At 32.0% G+C, this 19,276-nt stretch overlaps 1 protein-coding gene across 1 annotated transcript; it reads left to right on the top strand.

Annotated features, from left to right (window-relative positions):
• The first annotated feature begins 112 nt into the window (after positions 1–112).
• On the top strand, positions 113–16,500 carry LOC136983198 (protein smoothened-like). The gene is made up of 4 exons (XM_067279885.1): positions 113–606; positions 6,775–7,005; positions 13,509–13,718; positions 16,293–16,500. Exons 1-4 carry the CDS (start codon positions 364–366, stop codon positions 16,467–16,469), a joined length of 861 nt encoding a protein of 286 aa, XP_067135986.1. The 5' UTR covers positions 113–363; the 3' UTR covers positions 16,470–16,500.
• Positions 16,501–19,276: the final 2,776 nt, after the last annotated feature.

Genomic DNA, 19,276 nt, shown 5'->3' with positions numbered 1-19,276 from the left:
TTTTTTAAATAAACAATTTCGATTTAAAAAATATTAATTCATTAAAATTAATTAACACTAAAACAAATATTCTAAGTATTTTGTTTAAAATATTTTAATCCGACATATTTGTTTACATTTAAAATGTATTTTTTATAATGTATATCGGTACAGAATATAAACTTCTAGATAAATCGGTCAACGTATTTTTTTTATTTTAGTTTTTCTTTAAGAAAAATACGTTAATAATTCTGCGAGATTGTCAACGAACGGCATTTGCGTGTTTCACGTGAATGATCGAAGGTGTTTGTCAACATAGCGAAGATAATGAACTGTAAACATTACTTAAGTTGACGCATTACGTTTGATAAACTCGAAATTAAGATGAAAAGAACAAGATTCTTATTGTTTAGATGTGAACTGGTTTTTATTTGGTTGGAAATAGTATGCGGCGAATCCGTAGGTCCTTTGAAGCTCGTAAGCAAGAATTTAATGGAATCCAAACAGGACTATTGTTTAAAAGAAGCCGAATGCCGTGAATTAAATAACTTCACTTGCTTAGGGATGACATTGCCTTATACAAAAACATCCAACCACTTTACCGGCTTAAACCAAAACGATACTCAGGTAAAGTACATTTTCAAAGTATTTTCATTCATTCAGAATATCAAAATAGTTGGTAATTTACATTAAGAGCATTACGCGAATAATGTGGTGGGGATCTTATCTGAGCTGTAGGGTCTACATTGGTCCATCATGGTGTGGGGTTTAGGGGTCTGCAACACAAGAAATGTTGAGAACCACTGCCCGTAGGAGTAAAAAAGTCAAAGGAATCGATGATTAACATGTGACCCGTTGTCTAGGGCAGTGTTCCGCAACCTTTTTCTACTTGTGGCACACCTATGACTCAACGTGACTTGACACAGCATACCAAAATGTTATTCCCCTCAAAAATGTAAGATATGATACTATTAATAGAATTTTCGGGTGTACTATAGATTACCACCTATGGAATTTCGGGACTTTGATTATATATTTGAACTCGGGGGACCGAGACGAGTTCAACAGTACCCCATTTTTGGACTGGAGACGAAAAATAAAAAAGTTATCATACTTTTTTAATGCTCTCATGAAGACGGCACCATAGTTGCTAGTACTGCCATCTTGCGGTAAAGTCTGCAAACCATGATGTTGGACTACGGTCATCTCCAGGAGGGTTAAACACGCGATTCGAGAACAGAGAAAGTGACGCAACTTCCGATCATCACGCGATCGCCATTTCAGTTAATGTTACTTATGGCAGCGAACATGGCGGCCGTTCCCACTGTTCGTGCTCCCGACTGACCTCCAGAGGGGAGCCGCCAGCAGGCCACCATGTGCTAAACATCACTAGTTATTGATTTGCGGTAGTTCTTGAACAAAGTAAAAAAAGGGGGAAAATGTCTACTAAAGGCAATTTTAATGGCAAGTGACGCAACTCCTGATCGCGATAGCGAGGCCGACTTAGTGGAGAGAGCGACGCGACTCCCTATCATCACGCGATCGCTGGAAAAAAGTATGATAATTTTTATTTTTCGTCTCCAGTCCAAAAGTAGGGTATCGTTGAACTCGTCTTGGTCTCCTGAGTTCAGATATATACCCAAAGACCAGAAATTCCATAGGTGGTAATCTATAGTATCCCTGAATTTCGTAATGCCATAAACCTATTACAGTAGTGCCTCATATAATGTACTTAATCCGTTCCAGGTGCACGTCCGTTAAGTGAAACGTCCGTTATACGAAACGCATTTTTCCATAGAAATACATGTTAAAACATATAATTCGTTCCGCAGCATAAAATAACCGTACTGTATCATTAAAAAAAATGAACATGGGGTGCGTTCTTTTATTCCTCCGCGTAACTCTGCGCGAGCGACATCTGTTTAAAAATTCCTGCGGAACGCGTTCCTAAATTCCGGTGGGAATGCGCGCCGTCAGGAGTTCAACAAATAATCCATTTTATGGTTAAATTTTACAATTGGGACCCTTCTTTTGCCTTTAAAAGCTCATATTTTAGAATCATAGATTCCTCCATCACGATACTATCGATAGTGCTGGCGCTGCCATCTTTCTTTCTTTCACCGTTGTTCCTAAATGCCTACAAACAGCAGCGCACTCCCGTAGAAGCGGAGACGCAGAGCGACCGCTATTAAAGAACGCACCTATGGAGCATCACCAATTATGCCGTAAAGTCTGTTGTTCGCAGCCAGTCCGTTGCTCGAGTCACGTAATGGCCAAACAGAAAGTCTGTTGTTCGCAGCGTCCGTTATTCGAGGCGTATGTTATACGAGGCACCACTGTATTATTATTATTATTATTATGTTGGGTTTTGTGAGTTATACTCTGTTGACACTGATGGCTGTGTACTATGCTGGACCAGAGTCAAGGCATAGTCATTACGGTTAATGTTACCTTAGGTAGCCAAGATGGCGGCTCGTCTCTAATTCCAGCAAGGAAACAATGGGACGCATGTTCTAACCTAACCTAACCTATTCTAATAAATTACCATAATTATTAGCAACCAAATTATTAGAATAGGTTAGGTTAGGTTAGAAACGTGCGTCCCACTGTTTCCTTGCTGGAATTAGAGATGAGCCGCCATCTTGGCTACCTAAGGTAACATTAACCCAATATAGGGGCCTTCTGTAGTGCGATATATGTGTTTTTATTCAATTTTAATGTTTCGAGGCTTTTGTGTAGCATGTGTGGTATCATACCTGTAGAGGAGAGAACGACGGGTACAATAAGCACTTTATCCATCCTCTACAGATGCCTTATTTCCTGGGTGGGTTCTGTGTACTTGCTGATTTTTTTCAGTTCATGTGTTTCGTACATTGTGAGTGTTTGGAATGGATATGTCTATAATGTATGTGATTTTATTGTGTTTGTCAATGAGTGTGATGTCTGGTCTGTTATGGTAAATTGTTTTATCTGTGATTATGGCTCTGTTGTAGTACATTTTGTGCATGTTGTTTTCCAATACTGTCTGTAGAATGTATTTGTAGTATGGTTTTTGGATGTCTAATAATTTGTTTCTTTGCAAGCTCTTGATGTATTTGTTACTTGATTATGTCTATGTAAATAATCTGTCTGTGCCAAGAGCTTGCAACCAGAAGTGATGTGTTGTATGGTTTCTGGCATGATGTGTCATTTTCTGCATGTGTCATTTGTCAGAGTTGTATCTTTGAGTATGTATTTTCTGTAGTTTTTAGGATTTATGACCTGATCCTGTATGGCAATCATGAATCCTTCCGTCTCCCCAAAAAGGCATCCCTGAGCTAACCAACTGCTTAACACAGTTTTGTCAACAAAATCCTGGGCCAGGTCATAGGGATGTCTGCCATGGAGTGCCTTTCACACCCATGATTGCTTAATGGTGTCTATGCTATTTATATGTTGTAGTGGGAGTTAACTATGTCAATCAGGCCACGTCTGCCATCTTTACGTGGAAGGGTTAATCTTTCCATGGCAGATGGTGTTGTTTATGCTTAGTAAGTGTTGTTCTTGTTTTCATTTGGAGTTGCTCAAGATCTGTGTGAGTCTAATGTATAACTCCAAAAGAATAAGTGAGTACTGGGATGACATATGTGTTTATTGTATTACATCATCTTACTTCATCAGTGCTGCAGCAGAGAATGAAATACAAGCATAAGAAACACAGCAACTGTGATAAAAATATATAAATAAAACTTGAAATTAATAAAATATGTAAAAGTTCATGTCACGCCTTTTACCTTGTGACCATTGGTTGCGGAACACTGGTCTATGGGATCAAAACCAGTGAAGTAAAATGAAAAGAAAGAGTATTAAATTTTCCTAATTGAAATTCATTATTTTATTTATATTGTGTTGTGTAATTCTATATTACTTATTAGCAGTCACTTAAGTTGGAGTTTTATTGAGTTTGCATTAACATTTCTTTTATCAGTTCAACTCTGCTCCCTCAAGTTAAATCTTGAGTGCACCACTGCATTCAGAACTGAAATTTTACCGTATGGAGAATGTTTCTTTATGAATAAAAAGTAGTTTATTTTTTGTTAGTAAAAATTAAAATAATTTATAGGAGTAGGGTCAATTATGGGTACCTAAGTTTTCTTCGGGCTTTAGGAAAAATCTCCAGCTCTTCACCTCAATGGCCCAGTTTACATAATTAATGGATACATCAGTTTGCAGATTTAATCAGCAATATAATTTTGATTAATTTAAGTGAAAATATAGAGAACGATGCAAATAAAATTTTCATAATATCAATATAAAACATGCCAATTTGAATGTTAATGTTTTTAAAACTTTAAATCATGAGTTTAATGTGATTAATTAAGTAGTAATTTGAAATTGGATTCCATTTTTTCTCACATGATAGTGCCTTGCATGTGTTTTAACTACAAGTGTTATAATAAAGATGATGTACTGATCATTGTGGTAATTTAGCTGAATTACTTAATGCACCTTTAATAGTAAGAATTTTTAAAAAAGGGTGCTAGCATTTTCAATGAAGTTAGTAGGCTGTCCACATTTGAGGATAGCCTATTAAAAAATTCTTACTCTTAAGATGCTTTAATTAATTGGTTAATGTTACCTATGGTAGCGAACATGGTGGCTTGTCTCTGAAACAGTGGGGATTCACGTTCTAACCTAACCTAACTTATTCTAATAATTTGGTTGGCAATAATTATGGTAATTTATTAGAATAGATTAGGTTAGGTTAGAACGTGTCCCCCCACTGTTTCAGAGACGGGTTGCCATGTTCGCTACCATAGGTAACATTAACCAAATAATTCAGTATAATTTTTACATTTAAATCTGAGTTTTTATGGAAGAAGTTACTTTTAGGGAATTTATACATGTGTAAGCTACACATAAAAATGAATGTCCTAAATGTAACTTTTACCAACACAATATATCACTGAAAAGATTATAAAAATATGCACAATTGATGGTTTAAAAGTATTTGGTAATTTAAAATAGACCATAAATTTTTTGGTTGTAGATAAATGTGAAAGAAATAAAATATTCATATAGGCCTAACTGGTTGTAATAAATAACTGTGAGCTAAATCTTTAATATCTGGCAAATATTTTCAACTTGTTGGGTTCAAATATATATTCTAGAACTTAAAAGCACAACAAACCATAACACACTAGCAAAATTTGTTTAATTACTAATGCTTTTGACCTTGTTTAAAGGCTATCTTTGAACTTTACAACGTAGAATGTAAGAAGTGGTCAAGAATCAGTCAAAAACATTATTTATTAAAAAGGTTTTTGTAGACTTATTGGATTGTTATGGTTTGTTGTGCTTTTGGATTTTAAAGCTATCCAGTTGCTGATATTATAATGAAATTCTAGAACATTGTTCAAGCAAATACACCCACAACAGCCGTAATGAACGGGTTAAATTTTAGCTAACTGATTATAGAAACAAACATTGTACTAGAGCTAGGTGTTAGGTGCCATCTCTTGTTAAAACTAGTAATAATATTTTAATTAATTTAGAATAAACTGGAAGAAAAGAATTGGCCGAAAGCGGGATTTGAACCCGCAACTCCCACTTACCGTGTGGATGCATTGCCAGTTACCCTACTGGATCTCTGTTCCAATCTCCTCTTCCAGTATATATAAGCTTAAGACATAACCATCGACGGCTATTACAGTGCCGACTGGGGACGCATCCGTGCCCACAGCCCGCAACATCCACACAAGGCAGCTCAGTCGGCCATCACAACCCCGGCAAGGTAAAGATATACAAATATACATCAAATCATACAATAATACAAATATCTACCTAATGGAGTTCATATTTAAAATTTTTTAATCATTTTCATAACACATTCCATCAAAGCGTACAGAAAAAATTTACATACAACATTCTCTACATACCTAAAAACGCTCATAACCCAATTCAATACAAGTTGGCGGCCTTCCAATTGTCCATTAGAAGGGCATCCATTCATTGGTCTAAATTAAGGGATTAGAGAGAGAGAGAGAGAGAGAGAGAGAAAGCTTGTATACATCATCAGAGTTGCAACAGAGTACAAGTATACGCTAGCACCATAAGAAAATTACTGTGCACTTGAATATGAAAATATTCAAGTGCACAGTATAGTGAAAGGCAGACAGAGGGTGACAAGGAGTCTTAGTAGTGCCATACAATGAAAAGCTTAATACCATACTTAAATAGATAATTAAGACCATCCAACTAACTGCATCAGCTACTGAATAAGCCTTACAATTTTTAAACTACTTACAAATGACAAAGAACCACTAGATCCAAAAAGAGTCCCTGCATATACTGTAACTCTATTCTACCAATGTTTGATTTTGTTGTTCTTACTACTTGCCTGAAGATGGTCATTTTAAATGATCAAAAACAGTAGCATTTTGGTTTTTTTTTTTTTTTAAAGAAATGTGTTGCTAGAATTTAAAGGTTGTGTATTATTATTGTGGTTATAATTGTCATTTTTTAAAATCTTGTTTTATTTTATTCAATTTGTTTGATATTATGGACTTGTTTATTTTGTTGCAATGATACATATTTTTATGTCAATTTGACATTATTACTTCAATTTTACAATGAAAAATTTTAAAGAATGACATCAAATTTATGAAGAAATTTGCACCATCCCAACCAATTGAACAGATCTTACATTTTGAAAGAACTTCTTTTTAATTGCTACTGTCATAATTATTAACTACATAATTAGAGCTTATATATTTATATTTTATTAACTGATATTTTTGTAATAAATTTTTTCAGGACATTCTTAATAAATGGAAAGTACTTCAAAGTGTTCCTAAATGCTGGTCTGTTATTCAACCATTATTATGTGCTATATATATGCCAAAGTGTGAAAATGGTTTTGTTACACTTCCTAGCCAAGAAATGTGCAACATTACTAGAGGACCATGTAGAGTTGTTGCCAAAGAACAAAAGTGGCCAAATTATTTATTATGTGAAAATGATGATTTATTTCCATCTGGATGTAAGGTATTTAGCAAAATCATAATATTTCTTACATTCTAATGAAAGTTATAATAAGATAAAATAAATTTATTTATTAATATAGTAATAATAATAAATATTACTTTTATTGACAAATGCAATAAGATTGCTTGTATAATAGATATCTCTATTCCAAACATTCATAACATGAAAAATGCTCATATGAAAAAAATTAAGTACATTTCACTCACCCGAGAAATTAAACTACTGTGGAGGGTGGATAGGGTATTTATTGTGCCTATTGTCTTCTCTTCCACTGGTGTCATACCATAAACAATACACAAAAGTATAAAAATATTAAACTTTAATAAAAACATATACAGTGGATGATTGGTTAACGAACAGTTTGGTTAACAAACAAATTGGATAACAAACAGATTGGATAACAAACACTTTCGTGAAAGATTTTTATGTTCAGACAATGAACCCTTCACAGAACAAACACAAGAAAAAGTGACATAAAATAATGAATCCTGATTGGTCTTCTCTTGTCTTCAGGCAACAATTCAAAACTTTTCAAAGCACGGGAGACGTTGATATCGATGCTCACTCTGATATATACTGGTCGGATAGTATTCCTCCGAACTTTGAAACTCTCCTTTGTAATTCCAGCCTTTTATTTTTCTGACAGAAACAATTCTTTTATAGTATTTGCGAGACTGTCAGGCGGGCACTCGTTAAGTTTTGTGTTAGTTTTTATTTTCGAAAGATGAGAGTATAATAGCAAAGACATCATACATCATCTGCCCACTTGTAGAAAGTGGGCAGATGATGTCTGATGTTGCTGGGCAGTATGGCTTGAACAGGTTTAGAGTAGGCCGCAGTTCAATCTTATCTAAGAAAGATACAGTATAATGAAGAAGACTCAAGCAGCTTTTAAGGAGTAACAAAAATCACATCTGAGAAATGAACATTGAAGAGCTCGTAATGGAACCTGAAACTGATCTGACGACAGACAAATGCCAAGAACTCTTGAATGAAGAACACCAAGAAACTTGGCGAGATATGTTTTCTACTGAAAAAGAGAATTAATATCAATATCTGCTGTTAAACATTTTTTGAAGAAGTGGGAGGATGTCAGAACAATGGTCTTAGAATGGCATCCAAACCAGGTTGAGGTTAATAGGCTCTGGGATCTGTACAATTACAATGCTATTAATTAATTCTGAAAAATCCTGAAGAAGAAAAGCAATCGACACTGGACAGATTCTTTAACCTACACAAATGGAGAAAACATGACTAATATAAATGCAAGACTGTGTATATATGCATTTTTACTATTAGATATAAATAAATGTAGTAAGAAAGTATGTATTTTTTATTTTTTGGGGTCTCCAGAATGAATTAATCAAATTTCCATAAAACCTATGCTAAATCGATAATCGGTTAATGAACAATTCGGATAGTGAACAAAGTCTTGGAACGGATTATGTTCATTAACCAATCACCCACTGTATAAGGCACTACAGAAGACTGCAGTATTGAACACATGTCACATTGTTAGGAAATTTCTAGACATGGACACATACACCAATAACCCAGAAGCTTAATGTTATACTTGTTTGGATAGCTATGCCTTGACTTTAGTCTGGCATAGCACTTGGTACCAGTAACTGCTGAGTATGACATTCACAACATGAATAAAGTCCAAATTATACCAATAGTTCTCTCTGTTGTATAAGTTATTGCATATTCGTTACATAAAAGCCTGAAGACAATAGACATTCACTCAAATTTGTATAGATCCTTACAAAAAGTTACTATTCTGGCAACGTGTTATATTGTCAGAAAATTTCTCCAAACTATTTAAGGTTTCATACTAGTCTCACAGGCTTGGCTCTTGGACCTGCCTGTGAGGTTGATACCAGATGCAATCTGAGAATGATATACAGTAAAAATAATAACCTTCATTGAGAGAAAGGAAGCAAAGAGTGATGCACAAGTAGCATTTGATCTTATTTCATGAAACACTCGCTAAATGTATTGGATTAGACCTCATACAAAGACCACAAATAACCAAAATACACACATCAAAACAAGAGGAGAAAACTCTACATTATCTAAATACTAATTCTATACATATTATCAAACACATTCAATCAGAATCAACACTTTCAGACATGCATATATACATACATACATACTACCATATATGTATTTTAATATATGTTTTCTATGCATTTTAAGAAATGTTTTCTATTTTTATATATCTTTTTGCCATGTATGTATTTTTACATTATAGCTTTTCCTTTTTTTATTGTAATTTTACTCATTTTTCTGAGCTTGTTGTTTAAAGAGGGTAGAAATCAACTGTTTGATGGCATTTCTGAGAGTAAATGTAATAAATAAATTTCAATAAATATTATACTTAGGAAGTTGAGGTGCAAATTTTTTCTAAAAAAAGGATTAAAAAAAATTATAGATTTTTGCAAAAAAGTACTCCTAAAATCATAAAAATAAAACCATCATTTTATTATGCAAAAAAATATACATAGAGCACATAAAACTCAATAAAATGAGAAAATTCAAATTATTTAGTCAATTTCAGAATCTGATCTATCAGTTTTATAGTTTACAAAGAGAAAAGCATTGTAAACACACAGTTGTTCTACATTTACTGTGGTCAGCTGCAGATGATAGAAGGAAAGTAAATATTTGAACAGCAAAAATGATCTTGCAATATCAATAGATATGAGAGGAGCATATTTGAAGTGTGCAATGCCATAATGTTGTAATGCCAAAAAACAAACTTTTCAGGAGAGAGAAAAAACACTTTTTCTAATGAACAAACTTTAATCAAATGCTATAAGAATTATTTTAACAATTTACACTTTGGAATAAAACATTGGGTTTAATTTCAAACACCTAAGTATGATAGTAAGGAAACAAAAAAAGTTTAAAAACAGGGTTAGAGCCATAACGTTGTAAATGCCAAAAACAATTGTAATCATAAAATTAATGTTTCTACAGCTGAAAAACAGTTTTGAATACAAAAAACTTACATTTAAATTATTAAACACAATTTACAAATTCAATATCAATTTTAACATTAAAAACTGGCAATAATCTGTTAGTGACTGCTTCCTGGCTTCAACAATGTTGGGCCCACAGTTTTGATACTTGAACTGGGCTGTAATCTTTATCAATTGTAATATAATTATGATAAATAAAGGAAAATATAAACAATAAGGTATTAATTTAGTGTAATAAAAGTTAAAATGTATTTAAAAACTTCAAATTTGAAAGATTAATGGAAGTCTGAATATCATTTTGAAATATCAAATAATAAGATGATACAGGTTAACTATTAATAAACTGGCATTCAGTTATCCAGTTCTGCGTAAAAAACTCACTGCATTACAAATTGGAATAACAAAATGATGTAAATGTAAACCATAACATTTTACGCGCCAAAAGTCACGTGGCTTGCACTTTGGCACTTAAAATGTTATGGCTTGCACATAAATTCATCTTCAAAATATAGCCACTTAGAGTGCCACTATCGCCACAATATTTTTTTGTAGGAAAAAAATTGCATTTAAAATTCATTTCTTCAATAAAACGTATTTTGAGAAAAATGGCATTTACAACCTTATGGGATTGCACGCTTCATTTGGTTTTCACTAAAATTTCAGGTTTTGAAACTGAAGAGACTCAGAAATTGTAGTTTGAATGACTAGATTTTTGCACAGGGAGTATTACAGTTTTTCTAAAACAAATTCATCCAACTAGTTTTTGATGTGTTTAAAAATTTTCCACTGCTTCTCAGTAGACAGACCACCTTCCTCAAGCTTATACTGCACAGGAACTTGTATGAATTCCTGTGCAGTTCATTTATACAAATTCCTGTACAATGCAAAACAAGAAGCAATGTGAACACAGTTTTTTGTTTCAACAGACTCTTGAGTTTCATTGTGCCACTGAAGACTTTTTATCCAGTTCATCAATGAATGCTCCCATGGATGAGTAATTTTTGGCATAAAAAGAAGCCACTTGAATCCACATGCCTTGCCTGATTTATTACAGGGTGTTTTGGAAGTGGCAATCTCTTTATATAGATTGTATTATATGTTTACATGACATTTAATCAAAGTTTTTTTCATTTTCAAAATGAAATTGTTGGTCCAAGAAAATTCTAACCTAATTTCTTCATATACTCTTTTAAGACAATGGGCAAGACAAGTGACATGTCTCAGATTCTGACACCTCAACTTGTATTTGAGCATGCACTTAGCATATACGATGCCTGGTCTGTTACAAGTAAACAAAATTTTTCTTACAGAATGCAGAGTTCCACAATTTGGCACATGCAACATTGAAGGCCTGCAAAACATCTGTGGAATTTGCCTTTTCTAAACTGTGGAATTTGTAAACTCTTAACAGCAGGAATTGTACTGGTTCCCCTATTAAAGGACCAATGAGGATGTTTAGCATGTATCTTTTTAATATATCCATTGTTTATACAAAATAAAAAGAACTGGGTTGTTTCTTACTATTTCCTGTATATGTTTGAAAATTGCTTCATATGCAGGCTATACATAGCTTTTCTTAGCATGCTTTGGTCAGGGATTGAGTGCTTGGCTTACTTTTCTAGAAAGTTTTGAATGCTGGATAATTTACTTTAAGACCAAAGTTGTAGCTAGGTCACTTGAAAATTCATTCTTCTTACTTGTATTGTTCTTTGCAGAATTTAATGATTCTAAAATAAAACTGTATCCTTTTTTCGTTGTTCTTTCTTTCCCTGTAGGAAATATGTTTTGCATATTTAATGTGCTACTTAACTTGTGAAGAGAAATGCTTTTCATCCAAATTTATGGTAACATCACACAGCTCACATCTCAAAATACTATCATTGATCATAATTCTTTTGTCTTAAAATTATTTACAAACTTCTTTAGTTTTTGAGTTTGGTATTTTTAAACCTGTAAGGACTATTTCACACTATGACTAACTGAACCGACTGGTCCAACTCCAAGTTGTGTTGCCATGGCAACAGCAGTTAGTCGACCAATTGGTCGTTGCAGTCAGACAGATTTAAAAAGTTAAATATTTGTAGTTGGGTCAGAGCAGTCAGTGAGTTATAGCCAATCAGAATTTGGATTTATCCAATCCATACATTGCAGCTAGAAAATGGCAGAAGGTACAAACTTCTCAGAAGCTGCAAGATGATAAATAGTAGCATATTCAGAACTACAATTTCTGGATACGAATGAAATATATTTTAAAACAACTTGAAATGCACGATCATGTTCCATCACAGCCATGTTTTGTGTTTACATTGAAAAACTTAAAATGATTGGCCAGTGTTTTGATCTGTAACATGTGTTCCAATTGGTCCTTACGAATCGGCCACCGACATATAATCAGACTCAATCTGAATGCTTTTACTACTAGTTGGTCTGATTATAGGCTCGGTCGGGTTGGACCAGTTGGTCATAGTGAAATAGCCCTAAGCTGTTGTTTCATTACCAGTCACTACATCTCTTTCTCACTTTCATGAACAATGGAATCAACCTTATTATTGTGATGTTCAATATCATGAAATCTGTAATTGATATAGATGATATGATTTTGTGCAATAATTAATAACAGACAATCTATGTTATCAAAATATTGGTTACTATTTGATAAAATTCTATATTAATAACAATACAATAAATTATAGTATTTAAACAGTTTTATTTTGATGTTACTGTGTTTATTCTGTTTCTAAGATCTGAAAATCCTACAAGTTTCATTTATTCAAAATTTAAAAAACTAGGAAACACATTGACTAATATTTGAGCCAATACAGTGTGTGTGTATACAGAACTTTGTCAGGAAGTAGAGATATAAAACAGATTGTCTATTTATACTGTTTATAAAATCGTTAATCAACTGATTTTCTTCTAACCAATCACAGCAAGAAATTAAAAATTTTGGGAAGGATTAATTTTCAAACACAAATTCTAGGTTGTTTACAATTAAAATTTGTCAGCCAATCAAAAGCCTAATTTCAGTTTTTGAGCAAATTGGTGGGAATCCAAGATCAGAAATCATTTAACTATTATTTACCTGTTGATATTGAAATTTAAAATTTAAATCATAAATGAAATTTGTTGACAAAGTTTGTTAGAATTGGGTTGTTAAATTAATTAGCTTTTTAAAGAAGGTATTTAGATATCAAAATATCAAAAAAATTATTAATTAAAAATTTAATAATTTTTATTAATAATAGATTTATAAATAGAAAATATACAAAATACTCAATTTAAGTGCAAAAAAAGTGAAAAAGTATCAAAAAGTGCTCAGCAGTAAAAAAGGAGGAAAGGGAAACTAATAACCCCTATAAATAATTGTAAACTTTTTAAAGAACTATCCTGTGTTACTTTGATACAGTTCCCAGTCAAATAACAAGAAGAAGAAGCACCTCAACTTTCCAACTTTAGTAATTATTTTTCATATCTCTGTTTAAATTTTGGTTCTTAATGGAAATTATTTTTTTTCAGAATGATGTAAGAGAACTCAAATTTAATACTACTGCCCATTGTACGCTGCCATTAGTTGAAACAAAATATACTGAGAGCTGGATAGATGGTATCGAAGGATGTGGCTTAAAATGTTACAATCCATTTTTTACAGATGATGAACATCATAGAATTCATGTATCAATAGCAGTTTCTGCATCTTTATGTTTAATTGCCAATCTTTTCTCAGTGGTAAATTATTCTAAAATTGAAATATTGCATACATTTAACATATAATTTAATATTATATAATAAAATAAGTACAGTAGAGTGTCATTTATCCGAAAGCCAGTCAACCGAAAGCTTTCCAGTCGGACTGTGTCGTGCTGAATCAAACGTTTTTGATACTAGATTAACTTCTAAAGTATATATTTTTTTTGTTTTTATATTTTTTAATATATTTATTTTGTTTATATAAAATAAAGAAATAATTTTTAACGATACAATAGCCTTGATTATTATTATAAAAATTTTCGTTAGGCTTAAAATCGACGAAAATTCAACACGAAGTGACACGCAATGGAGAAAAATTTCAACATCGGATAGGTTAATATATTTTTTTCGTACATGATCTGTTATCCGAACAACCTCAGTCCCCAATTGATTCAGATAAACGACACTCTACTGTATATGTATTTAAAATATTTAATATAATGCCAATATAACAAATTTATAATTTTAAATCATTTTTGTTATATTATGATATAACAAATAAATTGATAAATGTCTCAATTTTGCATGTTTGACTGAAGCTACTATTACATTTTTATTTCCATTCAAAATCAATTAATTAATTAAAATTAAATTTTCATTTTTATTAAATAATCTGTTTTAATTAAAATTAATTTCAGTAAATAAAATCTAAAAAATGAATGAGTTAAAATTTTATTGATATTAAAATATATACCTTTTTTAATAAGTTACTGAACTTTTCAAATTATGTAGAATTTTATGATATAGATTTATTTTTAATTGTCTACTTGGACATTAAGCATTACTAGGACTTTACACTGGTGTTTAAAAATAGACAAGAATGAAAATTAGTTCAGAAAAAACAAATTTTCTTTATTATATCACCTGTAATAATTTTTCCTGGAAAAATTAAAATCCACACATATATCTAATTTAGCTACCACCAAAATGCATGTTAACAAAGGAGACTTTAATTGTGCAGTTTTAAGCTATGAGCTGTCCTGTATCAACTTTATTGTAAGATTACTAGGGATTTAAATTTGGTGTTAGCATATAAGAAAGAACCCAACATTTTCTGCCTCTTATCTAATGCAAAGGATAGCATGGCTAACACAAAAGCACCGGGTATATCCCATTACAAGATGGACATTTTAACACATGATTGTCATATGTAAGGTCCACATATAGATCCCTGCAAGCCAGAATATGTAATCACAAATATGACATAACCAAGGGAAATTTCAACACAGCACTTGCCCATTTTGTCGTCAAACCTGAGGTTTCCTTTGCTGGGATGAAGCTACACTTTTACACAAGGTCTTTGGCCGACAGGACTTATGATCCTTAGAGCCTTTAGAAATCTATATGGCTGAGAAGAAAGGATGTTGTATTAACTCTGACAGCATTACAGTACCGCAAGCATGGAAATATTTTATAGATTTTCACAGAATTTAATGTTTTTAATTTTATTATTTAATATCATACCATATAAAGAATTGAATTGTTGAAAGCCTTTCATTTATTTTTATACTTTAAACTGTGTGTCATGACACATATTGAACATCATTTTGTATTTTTGGAATTTCTATTTTAAATGTAATGGTATTCTTTGTCAAATGATAGAACTGCTTTTTCTTGTTTTTTTGTTTATTTTCTGATGAGGGCTTTTACATTGTGGCCAAAATCATTAGAACATGAATTATTTGCTGAAAATTGCATATAGGTGTTATTTTCACTGGTGTATTTATACTGTGATGTGCTTTTTATACTCTTTATAATCTAAAATTTGTTCTTTATTATATGTGATTAATATTACTTTTATTCAGATTATTTGCATTTATCTCTGTCACTGAAAAAACAAAGAATTTAAAATAAAAATTCAATATTTAAATATAAGTAGAAAATAAATAAATTTCTTTTTGTATCAACGATGAAATATTTGCTGTTTTGGATCCTGACTTAAATCAGATTATTACATTCTAGAAAATTCTAACTTAAATATTTATATTTTATGTATATATTTATGTAGTTGAAAGATTTTAAAACAAGTTATAAATGATATAATTAATATAATTTATTATCTATAAGATGGCTTTTTTACATATATACTATAACATACATTTATGCATACACTGGATGTCTGAAAAGTTAATGTGCAGTGAGAGATTTGTAATGACATTAAAGTTATATGTATAGCATTGCATTTGAGACCTGTAAGTTGTGTGTCCTGCATTTCCACTTTGTGTTAGATGGTGTTACTGCTTGTTCACAAGTGTTCTGGCTTTTGAAAGACTTCTTTTGCCAATTGCATAATCTTCCATGAAATCTAGTCTGCTAGGTTTCTGAACCTCACTCCCATGCATTTTGGGGGCTCTAGAGATATTTCCAGAATTTGGTGTATAAGAAATTGCAATATCACACACAAAATTTTATTTTTATTAAAACTTTATTTAAACCTTTTCCACTGCACAGTAACTTTTTGGACACTCTCTACATATACATTATGTTGCATACTTATGTAAATGAAATATTTATTATTATTTTTTTTTAGTTTTTTTTTCCAATATTTTTCAGATCACTTTCCTTATTGATTGGAAAAATGCAAATAAGTATCCAGCAGTAGTTATCTTTTACATTAATATTTGTTTCCTAATTAATTGTATTGGATGGCTAGCTCAGTTTACTCCTGGTGCTAGAAGAAACATAGTTTGTCATCAAGATGGTACCTTCAGGCAAGGAGAACCAAGGTAAACTTAGCTTGTATTTTTAGAAAATAATATTGAAAATCTTTTACATTAATTTCAACTTATCTATATAATTCCTGCTTCAAATTATATTGCAGACTTTATTTTTAAAAGTTACAAAATTTATTGTATATGATTATATAAAAGATATTTCGATGAAACCATATTTAGATTTTAATGTGTAAGAGAAGTGTATATATAAAAATAAGTGTATGTATAAACTTTACAAAAATTATAATTATAAGTAAAACATGCCAGGACAAAATTCATACTTTACAATATTAAATTCACAGAAGCAATCACAAAACCTTTGTGTCTTCTTTTAACGTCCTTTTCACACTCGGGAAATAACTGTCTTTACAGCGGAGTTGACCTTCTTTTGTAGACTGCTCTTCCGCCTCAATATGTAAAACACGGATTAAAAATTTAATATTGTAAAGTATGAATTTTGTCCTGGCATGTTTTACTTATAATTATAATTTTTGTAAATTAAATTTAATGATTGTGCCAAAAGCCTTGGGGATATTTTTAACCGTGTTTTACATATTGAGGCGGAAGAGCAGCCTACAAAAGAAGGTCGACTCCGTCGTAAAGACAGTTATTTCCCAAGTGTGAAAAGGATGTTAAAAGAAGACACAAAGGTTTTGTGATTGCTTCTGTGAATTTAATATTGTAAAGTATAAACTTTAGTTATTTTATATTAAAAAATAATAATCAGTCCAGATATCAAGTCCAGATAGTCAAGTAATGTCAAGCCAGCATGTTCTAGCCAAATAGCTTATACAATAGTGGAAACTCTCGTGAATTAGCATGGACCATAGTGGCGACAGCGTGAACTAGTGACATCTAGTGGTTCGAGGAGAAAACTAACACTGCAGACTATGTAAAATCTAACAAAACTTGCAAAAATGCAACGAAATAAATATTTTATCATCTTTTTGTCTATATTTTATGATTTTAAAACATGAATTGTAATTTTATTTAGTAGGGAACATGGATGGATAGTGATTTAAAGGAAGGAATAATGCCAATAAAACAAATCAAATGCAATAAGAGTCAGATTTTTTAAATTAAAATCTGAGGTTTTAATTTAGTTTTATTAAATTGAAACATTTTTTTAAAATAAAACATTACATACGTGAAATCTTTAATTTAGCATTTTTTGTTCTCAGAGAACTTTCAGATGAATCATTATTTTTTTTCACATATGCTTTAATAAAACAGGACTCTAAAATATTTATCTGCCAATAATTTGATACAATTGTCACATACACCTTTAATATTTGCATTTTTAAGAAATAATTAATTAACTTAGTTTTAATTCCATATGGACTCTGTAACAAAAATATATTAAAACTGTTTTGAAATATTGCTGATATTTCTGAAGATAATTTTTTCCCACACTCGTTTGGATACAGCATTCTGCAATTGTCATCATATTTTTTCATTTCTATGTGAAAATTTCCCATATCATAATCATTATTAAAAGATGATAATACATTTTTACATTCGGTATGGAGTAATTTGCTGCATGCCCATCCCATCACATAATGCTCTGCATTTGTTTGTGCTACATCATAACCAATTATATGATTGTCCTGGCCACACTTTTCATTGACATTAACTTTGAAATTACACTTCAGCAAATCACTATGTGTTATCAGAAATGTTGCAGCATCAATTTCACAATTGCTATCATCAGAAGCAGTAAACAATTGATTTACCATTACACTTTTTAAGGCACTGCGGAATTTAGTTGCATCTGGGGTTACATTGTTACCTCCCCTTCCCCGAATAATTGAAAATATGTTTTCGATGCAGTCTTGTGTAAGCCTTCTGGTTAACAAATATAGAAAACCATAATCATTATGTAACTCTGACCACAGTAACTTCAATGCAATGATATTATCTATCCAGCCTTGAATACAAATAGGTTTACATTTGCCTTTATTTAAGACTATCAGCTTCCTCAAACATTCAATAATTTCATCTAGCTTTTGCATATGTTTTGAATTATTACTTAAAGGTTTTCTATACTCTTTTGGACTTTTGCAACTAGAAGAATTAAATCTATCAAATAGTGTGTTGCACATTTCAAAAAATTCTGCTGTGTTCACAGCAGTTGATGGCAGAGAATTGAATGCTACATGCACTAAGATTCCAGAAGCTACAGAGTGACTTAAGACTCTGACAACTAAAGATACTCCCATACATGAAGATGGGGGAAGTGTGATGCATTTTTTTGTCAACTTTGGAGCCAATCTTGGAATCATTTTGGAATCTTTATGATAGAATGTTTCTATGTGAGACGTGCTACATAGTTTACTCTGGGTCCAGCGGGAAGTCGGCCAGAGTCGGACCTCCTTTTTCTCGGTTAACAGGTTGGTAAAACCTGCCCACTGTCGAGGATGGCTGTCCAGTCTGGAACTAATTACTTGTCAGGTCGAGTGGAGGAGGAGAGGGAGCTCGTTGATAAGACAGAGGCGAGATTCGAATAAATGACACCAGTTAAAATAACAAACAGAATTTATTACGAGACAATAAAGAACAGTTACACCGGATAACATTGACAGAGATATTACGTACTAAATTAGGAAAGTTTGAACCCGAGAGAGAGTTTACAAATAAGTGGTTGTCATACCTCAACAAGTATTGGAGTCGGAGGACTGAGTCAATACAGAATCCAATCGTAGTGGCGTAGAGACTTCAAGCGTAGAATTTCAGCATAGAGGCTTTGAGTCCGACTAGAGGCGGGAGCTACGAATGACGACCCCTCTGTCCTTGCTCCCCTCCTTTTTATTTCGTCCCCTCGTT

This window comes from Centruroides vittatus, unplaced genomic scaffold (genome assembly GCF_030686945.1).
Source record: "Centruroides vittatus isolate TY-2023 unplaced genomic scaffold, ASM3068694v2 contig_878, whole genome shotgun sequence".
Lineage (NCBI taxonomy): Eukaryota > Metazoa > Arthropoda > Arachnida > Scorpiones > Buthidae > Centruroides > Centruroides vittatus.
The sequence above is the reverse complement of the archived record's forward strand: the minus strand, read 5'-3'. Positions and strand labels throughout refer to the sequence as shown.